The 13,242-nt window shown below is 33.9% G+C and overlaps 1 protein-coding gene across 1 annotated transcript; it reads left to right on the top strand.

Annotated features, from left to right (window-relative positions):
• The first annotated feature begins 3,859 nt into the window (after positions 1 to 3,859).
• Positions 3,860 to 4,888, top strand: LOC149230700 (uncharacterized). Its single transcript, XM_089381393.1, has 2 exons — positions 3,860 to 4,297; positions 4,601 to 4,888. Exons 1-2 carry the CDS (start codon positions 3,860 to 3,862, stop codon positions 4,886 to 4,888), a joined length of 726 nt encoding a protein of 241 aa, XP_089237519.1.
• The last annotated feature ends 8,354 nt before the right edge of the window (positions 4,889 to 13,242 follow it).

The following is a 13,242-nucleotide window of genomic DNA, read 5'->3' as shown; positions in this document are numbered from 1 at the left end:
AAATGAATGCATTGGTGCAAGCAATCAAACATACTTAGAAACCAACATCTACACTAAAATCAATGCATCTATTGCAAGCAATGAGATAGGATTAGAAGAAATTCACATCTACACTAAAATCATTGCATCTAGTGCAAGAAACCAAATATAATTAGAAACCAGCATCTATACTAAACTCAATGCATCTAGTGCAAGCAACCAGATATGGTTATAAATCATCATATACACTTAAATCAAAGCATCTAGTGTAAGAAATCTTCTTCTATTTGTCGCCCATCCATCTAATCTTGAAAAATATTTTTAATAATTTACAATCCCAAGATTAACAACTTCTAATCCATCTATTGCAAGCAATCAAATAAGAGTAGAAACTAATATCTACACCAAAATCAATACCTCTAGTGCAAAAGATCAAATAGAATTAAAAATCAACATCTTCACTAAAATTAATACACTAACCCAAACGACTATATACAGAAATTATATTTAACAAAATATTGTTAAATAAATTAGAAACTACATACAAAAATTATAATCATAATAATTAAATACTTTGGATTAAATATATAATGGATTAAATTGTCATGTGTATTGCTATGGAATAATGTATAAAGATTGTATGATGGGTAGGAGGTTAGGTCAAACTTTGTCATTATAATCATAATAATTAAATACTCTAAATTAAATATAGACTAAATTAAAGTGTCATGTGTATTGCTATGGAATAATGTATACATATTATATGATTGGTATGAGGTTAGGTCAAACTTTGTCATGTGTATGGGTAGAATTATTTAATTTTTTAGGTTATTATAATACACCTGAGTTATAAGTGAAAAATTAGTTAATTAAAACAAGAGCATAATTTGCAAGTGTTAATGATTTTTTTCTATAAAAATAAAAATACAATTTATATTTTGAGTATTATATAATCAATTTTATATTAAACAATGTTAAAATTGTGAAATAGAATTTAATTCAATAATATTGAGTTAAATAAACATATTTATTAAGAATTTATGTTCTCCATAATTTATGTAATTTTTTGCATAAGTTTAGGTAGGAGTAAAATGTAGATATGTTGATTTTTTTTAATGTTAGTGTTCACCAAAATCTATGCAAAAGGTATGAGAATTATTGATACTATAATTAGAAACAACCCAGCTATTGGACCAAGAAGATTGTAATCTTCTATAAAGTCCAGTCCTTTGTAAGAAAAAGAAAAAATTGATGTGTATGTGTAATTAATGGTAGGCATGATCACTCTCATTTTATAGAAATGAATGAAAGGAACTATGGTTCTATCTAAGAATCTTTGCCATTAATGAGTTCCCAATCTTAAGACCGTTGTATATGCTTCTTAACCTTGGATCTATCAATATTGAAGAGGGATCAAAACTAGAAGAAACATTTGCACTTCTAGAGATTTGATCCCTCTGTGTGCTTATATAGATACAAGGTTAATATGGATGATCTACATTGGTTGTGTGTGTGTGTGCATAAACACTAGCCATTATGCATCTATTTCATTTTGAATAACACACTAGTAAAATATTTTAATCATAAGGCTTTTTTTAGTTTTTTTTTACATGGATTGAAAGCATAAGAAACCCCAGAGTACTTCCCCACATTTCATGGATGGTAAACCTTTTGGCCCTAACTCCAAGGAAATCCAAGAGAGTTGAACCTGTGATTAACAACAGCTATCAACAATATATATTACTTTTAATTACTTTCTCTCTCTATAAAATGTTAACATAAAATTATGTGAAATATTATTTTTGATATATATATCACATGTCAAATTTCTATTAAAAATTCAATATATTACACGTCTCATTTAGTGTGATATCAATAATCAATTAATTAAAGCTAATCATATATGTATATTTATTTATATTATTTACTGCATCGTTTTTGTTATTTATTAATTATTTTATTTTTATTTTTAAAGGGACACTTCTTAACTCCAAAGTAAGGAATTAAACATCATCATTAGAGTGAGTTGTAGATGAGACTTTGGCAATTATGAATTAAGAAAATGTCCGCACAATTACATTGAAAGGCATAAGAGACATGTAAATCATTCTATACTCAACATAAACTATATATATATAAAACAATGCCCATTTTAATTGAATTTATTTTATATCAACTTTCTATATATATATATGAAAAATTAACAAAAAAAATCTATTGATAAGTGTTTTTTCAATCTCTCTAAAAGAGATTTATAATTTCTTCTTACATCTAAAAATATATTAATAATAAAAATGTGTTGATCCATATTAAATTATAGTTTTAGAATATTTATTATAATACCAACTTTCTTAATAATTTAATTCATAAAATTATAGTGATTTAAGAATTTAAAAAAAAAAAAATTAACTATAAAAAAAACTAAAATAAATTAAATAATTCCTTAATTTTCTTGACTCGCCAGGTATCAAATTCAATCTTAGAGAACGATAATTATTATATTTATAAAATAATTAAAAAACGAACCAAAAAAAATTATGGTAACAAGAGCACTTCTTTTAAAATGGTAAGCATAGAAATAAAATTTTAATTCACCGAAAAACAAATTATGGTGCATGTACGTGAAAGCCACCTTTCATTGTCCCTTCTCCGACTGTTGTTTTTCGATTTCAATTCCGTTAAAGTCGTAGCCGCACCCGTAAGGAGATGTGTACCTTTTGTTAGCTCAAGTGCTTTTGGTCCAATTCAAGGACCTGTTCTGGCTACTCGTTTAGCCTTTGGCACTTTCAACTTCACTATTTACCCGCCTACTTTAAGGACTTTATGTTGGATAGACAGCTCACTCTCCATTGCGTAGGAACTACAGCCAGAACTTAGGAGATCGGTGGTAGGCACTTTCAGCATTTATGTTACATACTGGATTACCTTTTTGTTTTACAGTTACCACCAGCTAGTTGTGATTGGGATTATATATATATATATATAAAGAGGAAAGTGAAAACATTTTTTAAGATTGAGAAAGGGTTATAAAAGTTTTCAGTAAGAACGTTAAAATATATATTTTTTGTGGCGTTTAATATGAGGGAGATGTCTAATTTTTTCTATGCTAGACATGTGATTATAAAAAAGAAATATTGATAATTAAAAATACTAAAATGATTAACATAATTAAAATATTTTAATTTTTTTTAAAAACACATTATGTATATGTATATGACAACATTTAAAATGAAATTAAACCAACATATATTAACTCTAAATGTATAAAGCACATAGGGGAATCAATAAGTTGCAATTTTCTTTTATTAATTAGTATAAAGGAATTAGTACATAAAGTGTATTTAAATGATTGAAGAACTTTCACTTTAAAATGATGTAATCCCTTTAAATGCATGTAAAACTTTAGTGCTTGTAAATATTGGCACTTTAATACTTATTATCAATATAAACATACTAGTTCTTTCAATATCTAAAATATGAATTATACTTTGAATCAAATATTAACAAATTAACACCAAAAAAATATATACGGAAACGAAGCATTCTTTTCTTACAGGAAACGAAATGTAGTTCAATTTTTTTGGAAAAAATAGCAGTGAAAGCATGGCCAGGGGGGCATGTAGTAGCTGTTGATGCTCAGGGAGCTTCGGGAGGACTTGCAAACCTCTGGGATGCGCGAGTCATACAGTTAAATAATATTCAAGCCAACAAAAGCTTCATCCAGGCAACCTTTCATCTCTTAGGTTCTAATATCCATGGGCTAATAACAAATGTATATTTTCCTCAGGACATAGCTCAAAAAGCTCAGATCCTGAATACACTATCAGATCTCAGCTCAGACAGGCCTCATCCACTTTGGATTTCGGGAGGTGACTACAACATGACAGCGAGCATAGAAGAAAAACGTGGAGGCAGAAGCAGAACAAATAATGATGGCAATCTACTAAAAACTTTTATTCAAAATAACTGGCTGGTGGATGTCCCTACAGGCAATGGTCTCTTCACATGGAGTAATAAAAGAGAGGGAGAGCAGCATATTGCGTCGCGTCTTGACAGGTTCCTCATCTCAGATAATGCAGTTCACTTAGGAGGGGAATTTACGGCATCCATACTTCCTTTCTCAGGTTCAGATCATTGGCCTATCGAACTGCAATGGAATAGGCCAGGTAACAATCTCAAACATCCCTTTCGTTTTGAAGAATTATGGTTAACTCACCCGGACTTTGAGAGGCTAGTAAGATCCACTTGGCTCCACTTCAATCCCTCTAAAGGCACCAGAATGGCCAGGTTTCAGCAAAAGCTTAAGCATCTTAAAGGGGTAATCAAAAGATGGAACCACAATACATTTGGCAACATCTTCACAGCACAAGCCTCCCTCAACACAGAAATGAAGAAAATCCAACAAACCATCATCACTGAAGGGCGCACGGAGGAATTAACCAAGCAGGAGCAAGTCTTAGAATCTAGAATCATAGAAAGGGCTAAACAGGAGGAAATATTATGGAGACAGAAATCAAGGATCAGATGGCTAAAAAATGGAGAAAAGAACACTAAATTTTTTCATAAAACAACGGTGCTGCGTAGAATGGTAAATTACATTTCTCACATTAAAAATGAACAGGGGGATAAAATTGAAACTCATGAAGGCATTGAAGAGGAATTCCTGAGTTACTTCAAGAAGGCGCATCAGGAGCCCGATTTTAATACAATGTCGGCCATCAACAAGCTAATTAAGAACATACCAAGGATAATAACAGAGGAACATAACAGTCTTCTCCTCAAGCCCATTAACTTAGAAGAAGTTGAAGAAGCTGTGCGGAATCTGAAGGAAGGCAAGGCGCCAGGACCGGATGGTTTTACATCAAATTTCTTTCATAAGTTCTGGGACTTGATAAAGGATGAAGTCTAGCAGGTAGTAGAGGAATCTAGAGCACTCAGATGGATGTATCCTGGATTAAATGCTACCTTCATAGCCTTAATTCCAAAAGGGGAAGACTCCAACACTCCAGACAAATATAGACCAATTGCGTTGTGTAATATCATCTACAAAATTACTTCTAAAGTAATAGCAACAAGACTAAAGCCGCTGCTCCCTCTGATTATATCGCCCGAGCAATCGGGTTATGTCGAAGGGCGTCAAATAACGAACGGGATTATTCTAACGCATGAAATAATTCACTCCTTAAAGCAAACCAAGAAACCAGGTATGTTGCTCAAGCTAGACTTATCCAAAGCTTTTGACAGTCTTAGTTGGGCTTATATTCAAAAAATCCTTTTAGCTTTTGGTTTTGCACACTCATGGGTCAGATGGATCTTCAACCTTCTATCTTCAGTTTTTTTCTCTATCTTAATTAATGGTATTCCCTCAGCAACTTACCGTCCCTCCAGAGGTATAAGACAAGGCGACCCCTTATCTCCCTTCCTCTTTGTAATTATGGCAGAGGGACTAGGCAGAAATATCACCTCGGCCAGGCTTGCCCAGTAATTACGAGGCCTTTCTTTCAATCATTCCCCCGCCTACTCCCATCAGCAATTTGTAGATGATAATATGCTTTTTAGCCATCCCTCAGTGCAAGAAGCTCGTATCCTCAAATCTATCCTGTCAACCTTTTCTGATGCTTCAGGAGCCCTCATAAATCGAGTTAAATCCCAAATCTTTTTCTTCAATACCCCTGTGCCTACACAAAGATCTATTGGACGAATTTTGGGATTCACTATTGCCTCTCTGCCCTCCAAATATCTAGGTGCCCCTTTAATGGCCTCAGCTCTTAAGCACTCTTCCTGGAAGCAACTGCTGGAAAAACTTGAGTCTCGACTCACCCTCTGGACTAATCGAGCTCTGAATATGGCTAGCAGAATTGTTCTCATCAAAGCGGTCGTTCAATCCATGCCCCTCTATCTATTCTCCATACTAGCTGCCCCAAAATGGGTTCTCAAAGAAATCAAGACTCTTCAACGCAATTTTCTATGGGGAAGCTCAGGGCAAAATCGAAAATGGGCTTTGGTGAAATGGGATAAAGTTTGTCTTCCTAAAATAGCAGGAGGTATTGGGTTAAGGGACCCTGAGCACAGTAACAAAGCAATGGGAGCAAAAATCTGGTGGAGATGGCTTGCCCATCCCAGCACTCCATGGGCCTCTCTCTGGACAGCCAAATATACAAGCAACTGTCCTATGGAAGAACGAATACGAATGACAGAGCTAAGTATGGGTTCGGTATTTTGGAATTCAGCCATACGACACAGGAGCCTCATACAAGGACACAGCTTTTGGGAAATTAAAAATGGAACCACTGCGCGATTCTGGGAAGACTCATGGCAACAATTACCAAGATTAAGAGACATTCTACAAGATCATCAAATTCCAGAATGGGAAATGAATCAATACGCCACAGTCAGCCAATTCTGGAGAACAGGTACCACTCAAGAGCATAGGCAATGGAAAAATGCAAATCAATTTCTATCAAACTGCTCTGAGCAAACGAAGCAATACCTTAATACAGAACTTCAAAAGAGGCAAATCACTATCTCAGAAGGTATGGACACCCTCAGGTGGGGTTATGAAGAGAAAGGAATCTTTACCACAAAGGAAGCATACAAAATCATTATCCAAGATCGGCTCAACAAAGATAAACTTTGGGAGGAAATTTGGCGTTCATCCAACTGGCCGAAAGTCTCCACATTCTTATGGCTTCTTTGTCATAATCGAATTCTAACTTGGGATAATCTTAGAAGAAGAGGTTTCTCAAGACCATATATTTGCCTAATGTGTAGAAAGGAGGAGGAAACAGCCATACATCTTATGCAGACATGCCAAATTGGAAGAAAACTCTGGGAGAAGGTAGCTTTTCGCTGTCAAAAAGAGGGCAGAGTACAGGGAGATCTCAAAGCGACTATGTTCAAATGGGGTCAACAGCCTTTTCAAAGCAACTTCCTTAATACTCTATGGCATCTTATACATGGACTATTAATGTGGAACATATGGAAAGAGCGTAATAGAAGAATTTTCAAAAATCAATCTATGTCTCTAGAGCAACTCTGGAATAAATTTCATCAGAATATCATGGAGACTCTCTCAATTAGAGATTGGCACTCAGAAGACCTTCCCACTTCACCTCAAGAAAAAATAATATGGGACAACTGGGGGATTCCGTTAAATCAAATGTTCACTGGGATAAAGAACCACATAATGCAGGGGCGGGAATTAAACACCTGGATTCCGCCACCCATCAACATGTTCCAGCTTAATTTTGATGGCGCCTCTAAAGAAAATCTAGGGAAGTCAGGATATGGAGGAGTCTTCAGGGATCATAATGGCAATCCTCATTGTATCTTCATGGGATCGATAGGCTGGGACACTAATAACTCAGCAGAATTGGAGGGATTATGGAGAGGTCTTAAATTAGCCCAAAGAAAAGGTTTCTTTCCTCTCATTGTTGAAGGGGATTCGCAAATCATAATCAGAATGATCATCAAACTGTTGCACGGTTCTCCCATACACAAAGTAAGCAATAGTTGGAGAATGGCCCAGAGGTTGGAGTTGATCAACAACTGGCTGTCTCAGCATCAAGCAATTTCTTGCAAACACATCAGAAGGGAAGGCAATAAGCTTGCTGACTTTCTTGCCAACCTTGGAGTGGAAGCTAAGAGCGGTTACTTTGAAGGTTCTATTTCCAGCCTAGATTCAGAGGACCAGATTGCCAAAATCCAGGAGATTGTCACTAGGGACAAAGCTCAGATCAAGAGAACCCACCCAGATGCGGGTGATTCCTCCAGCTATCAATGAAAAACCACAACGGACAGACAGCTGGCCCCATGGATGGCAGGCCGGCGGACTGCATGGTACAGGCCGTAGGTAGATTTAACAGGTTCAAGGTGAGCGAATTAACTCTGTTGCAGCCTCGGAGTTGGCTCGAATTCATTTCGAGCATGGCGACTATGATAGCTCTCTGGTTCCGGGCTTTGGATCAGCGCAATGCCATTAATGCTTCAGGGTTTTATAGGGCTATGTCGCCTCAGTTCTGGCGCATTGTCATTTGGGTTTGGCTGCTTGATCGGCACTGGAGACGCCCTGAGATTTTCAGAGCTCTCTCTGCTCCTGGTCAACTTCATTTCATTTGTCTTCATTGGTTCTCTGCCCTCGCAACCATGCTGCGTAGAAGAGGCATCCCTCGTAGGGGAAGTAATTCAGGAAATAGAGGAGGCCGTGCTCGTCCCGTGCCTCAGATTGTTGATCCTATTACATCTGCTCCGCCCTCATCTCCGACGTCGGAACCGGATAGGTCTCGTCCGAACAACTCATTTCAGACCTCCAGCTTCTCCTTCCAGAGTCAGCTCAATAGACCCATTGTGACAATCAATTTCACAGTTTTTGTCTCTGAAGAGGAGGGTAATTCTTCTAGCTCGGCTCCTTCTGATTACGCTCCTTCACAAGATGACAGCATCTTGCTCGGGGACCTATCAGGACGAGTTTATCATGTGGACCATAGGCAGGAAGTCGCCCCAGCTCCGGAACAGACTCAGCAACCGACTCCAGCTCAGGAAGACGTTTTAATTTGCGGACCCTCTCAACGAAATTCCGGAGTTCTGCACCTGGTTACTCATCCGGATGGCGAACCAGTTCTGGATGAAGATGGTTTCGTTACCTGGCTTGCCTCCACCAGCCAGGAAAAGGAGGACATGCCACCTTTGCCAGGACATGTCGGTTGAGCACAGTAACTTCTTGCCGGGAAGCTCTCTTGCTCAAACGTTTTGTTTTTTTGTTCTTATGGTTTTGAGTCGGAAGTTAGTGGTTGATGACTGGTCTACTCTCTCATATGATTATGCCGGAGGTTTTTTTGTACTGGTCGTCAATGCAGGCCAAGAAAATTGCAAGTATGCTAAATCTAGTCAGCAGGACTACATTGTAATTTTGACTGAAGGGCTAAATTGTAAAATCCCTGTTTTTTTGGCTGAGGACTGGCTTAGGCCCCCTCTGAGGACTTAACCTTACTGTACATATTTTTTCACTTTCTTAATAGAATTAGCATTTACAGAGGCAAAAAAAAATATTAACACATTAACGTTCATTAGCAATATAAACTCACTTAAAAAAAATCTCTAGAAAACTTCAACTTCTACTTTAAACCTCTATTACTTAAGACACATGGTTCAAATTCAAATTTTTCTTTGTAATTATTTAGTTCCATTTTAGTACATTTTTTTTATGAGGTTCCTCGTTAAGTTTGTCTATATGCATTTTCTATAGTTATATATAAATTTTAAAATGAAGTAAATTATAAAATAGCAGGAAATCAACATCAATAAATGTAAAAAAAAGTTATCATGGATTTGGAAATTACAAAGATAGATTATAAGTTTGAGTTATAACATGAAGTTATGAGCTTGAATTATGGACCTCGGCGTGCCCAATAACCATAAAATTCACCAAACTTCAAATTTTTTTAGATTCACCTAATTTCTAACTTCAAAATTGAAATTACATAAACTTTTTCCTAATTTTATATTACTAAAACATTTACAAAATCTTTTATTAAAAAATGTTTTCATTATTATATATAATCACTTATATACTAATATATGACATAAATTTACATTTACTGTAACCTCACAAATAAATGTAGCAGATCTTAATCTATCTTAAACTTGGATACTTATCAAATATGGAGCTTTTTTATATATGTCTATAAAAAATTATATATTAAGAATTTTTTTTACTTTAAATTCACAAATTATATTTTTTATAAATACTTTTTAATAATAATAATAACTACTATTTAAAAATATAATTTTTTAATTTTAATAATAATAATAATAATAATAATAATAATTTAATTTAAATTAAATTAAATTAAATTATTTGATATATATTTATTAGTTATTTATTACTAATATTTCCTCATGATATATTTTGGGTTAATACTCTTTTCCAAGTGCCTTAAAAGATATATTTTGTATATTACCTCCTTGGAAGTCAACATCATCGCCAGATTGAGACCTAAAAGCAGCAATTGAAATTTAAATAACAATAATGAATGCAATAAGCATGATATTTCAAAACTTTTAATAATCATTAAAAAAAATAATTAACTAATGTGATAAGTATTTATATATAGTTATAAAATTATTTTATATATAAAAATGTGAAATATAAAATATAATTTTTTTATGGAGTTATATGTGTTAAGAGAGTTTATATATATTTTAATTCAAGATTAATCGAGTATCAAGAGGGATCAAATTTTTATGGATGTAATTTTTTTTTGAAATTTTGCATTTAAAAAAAATGTTTATATCTTAAGAAATTTAATCTTTCTCTATGCTTCATCCAGTATATGTCCTAGGTTAATATGTATCTATGTTGGTTCTATATACACACATACCATGCATTAACCCTATACATCTATGCTGGTTCTATATACACACATACAAACACACACACCATGTATTAACTCTATAAAGGAATTGATTCTTTTAGAGTGGACAAATTAGAGAAATCAACTTATAGGGTAATTTTTACTTATTGTTCTAGTTTTAAAATTTGGGGTGAAAAACTTTAGGAGCTTTTTTGAAGCCTTAAATGACTACTTTTTTTCAATCACCTTTTATTGAAATACATTCCATAATAGATATCTTTATAACTGTACAAGAATCACCTCAATCAGATCACATATGAGGTTGTAGGAGGTTGAACTATCATGATTGACCGCCATATTTGAGAGGATGCCACTTGAACCATGGTTCCTCATGGAAAATGGGTTGGCCATGTCAGAACTATGAAGGCTCTAGAACGGTTGAGTTGTAATTCATATTGAAGGTGAATCAATGAAATTTAACCCTTAGTTGGCTAAAGAGATATCTTAGTCCAGTGCATTGTGTTCCATAGTTGAGTAGAGTAGGTGAGTAAGAAAAAATAGAGAGGGTTTGTGTTATGTAGTAGTTGGCCGCAAGTTTGACTCCCTTGTATTTGCACCAATTCCATTCAAAGAAAGAGAGAGAAAGAGAGAGCAACACCACCTTCCCCTTGGATTTTCTCTCAATAGGGCTTACCAGGTCATATCTTGTGTTATTGTGGTTTTGTGAGTGATTGTTTCATATAAAATGTTCTAACAAATACATATCTCTCATATTCTAAAAAAAATCTCTCTCTATGCACATATATATAGTATGTCAATAATCCCCCCTCTCTCCATATATAACATAGTTGTAGATATTGAAATATTTTAGTTGTGGTCCACATTAATTTCTTTCTCTTTGATATTTTATTTAAAGTGGTTATTGAAATATTATTTTTCTCTCAGTTTGAAATATTTTATTTATGGTATAATATTTTGAGTAATTGACATAAATGTTATTATCTTTTCTAGCCTAATTCAATTTTAAGATATGACATGGAGCTCATAGTAAGTATTTCATTACTTCAAACCTTGTTGTCCAAAAATGTTTTGATGACCAAAACATATATATATTACTTATATATAATATACAATTAATTCTCAAATTATATATAAATAATAATAGATTATATTTTCGCCAAAGAGGCTTTGGATTGATGGTGCCAGTGGGTGCTTACCTACCAAAAAAATAATACATTATATTTTCATATTATTTAAAAAATATAAATAATGACGGGTGTGAAATTTAATTATCATTAAAATTTATGTTAAAAAAAATTAAAAGTGAAAATAACATAAAAAAGTTCATTTCAGGTAGTTTCAGTTTTATGAGAGAAATTGAAAATAGAAACCCCACATATATAACTGTATAAAAAGTTGTCAGACTCATCTTTACATTTGTAATATTTGCATGAAGTGAAATGCATAGTCTAACAACTTTGAAAACATTTCCTGTATCAATTTTTATTTTACTGGCAATAGGATATTTTCATTTTACAGGGAATAGGAATTGACAAATAAGCATGCAGAAGATAATGGAGTGAGGTAAGCCTATCATAATTGGAAGTTGAACACCCCGCGATATCGTGTCGTTGTACCGACGTAAAAACAAAACAAAATGCGTTACATCTTCATGGATCGCTTCTACTTTTATTCAAACTAGAGGGCCACAGACGAACAACTGGGCCAGTCCAGTCATTCTTCATCACTCCACTGTCCAGGCTACGGCCACAGGACTGCGAACAACTTGCGTTCCGCCCTTCACGCATTTCCACAATATTTGACCGAACACTTGGCGTCCTTTAGGTTTGTGGTCATCTGCAATTTTGCTTTCAAATGTCACTGTATAAGTCGCCTTCTGGTTTTGCTTTTCGAAGGCGAGCGTCGTCGGCTGCACGGTTATATTTACGTTTTCAGGGCTCTCGACTACCATTTCATATACACACGGTGCTCCTCCAACGTTCGTCACGGTTCTCCTCGTAACACGAACCAAACTACGCGGCTTAAACACCACCGAGAATGATGGGTAGTTCAGATCTCCCGGCGCGGAGAGTAATTTGGTGCAGCATGTTGCTGGCCTGGTCAGAATATGAATTTGTGTTCGGATTTGTTTTCAGTGTGATGTTTAGATTTTTTGGTGTTAGAATCTGGTGGAAAATTTTGAGGTGAAATTTTGATTTGTATTATTTAGAATAGTTTTTAAAGCTTATTTAAACTTGTATGATCCATAATGAATTAAGTAAAAAATTTTGATAAAAATTATATAAAAAAAATAAAAATAAAAAAAAATTGGCTAACCAATTCTGAAGCAATAAATTATGTAATTACTAACATAAGATTTACATAAATACTAGCCGTAGTTATGTAATGTAATTTAAATATATAGCGTAGTTATGTAAATGTAATTTAATTAATAAAACATTAAATGTCAATTATGATTTTGGAGGATATTTTAAAATTAATTTTATTTTCTTAATAGTTTTATGTTAACAATCCAAGATCTAGAGGTATGTGGCACCCAGTGAGAGCCTTTCTCTTATGGACCACCAACTAGTCATTCTAAGTGGTGTGGTTTTTCTTTGAATAACAATAATGAGTCAACTGCTAATTTGACAACTAAGTCATAATAAAAAAATTTACTAGATAAAAAGTGTTAAATAATTAAAATTTTATTAATATCAATATATTAAATTTTATAAAGTACAATATTTAATAACAATTTAATTAAATTTGATAAATTAATTTAATTTAATTATTTTCAAATTTGATAAATAATGTCCATGAGGTCTTAAGGCACTCTTTGATGTGAAGTCATTTGTTCAATTCCCCATACCCATTAGGTTGATATATTGGACATGTTGAAAATGTAGCC

The sequence above is a fragment of the Pinus tabuliformis genome, chromosome J (genome assembly GCF_031772625.1).
Source record: "Pinus tabuliformis cultivar Carrire ecotype Pingquan chromosome J, CPIR1, whole genome shotgun sequence".
Lineage (NCBI taxonomy): Eukaryota > Viridiplantae > Streptophyta > Pinopsida > Pinales > Pinaceae > Pinus > Pinus tabuliformis.
The sequence above is the reverse complement of the archived record's forward strand: the minus strand, read 5'-3'. Positions and strand labels throughout refer to the sequence as shown.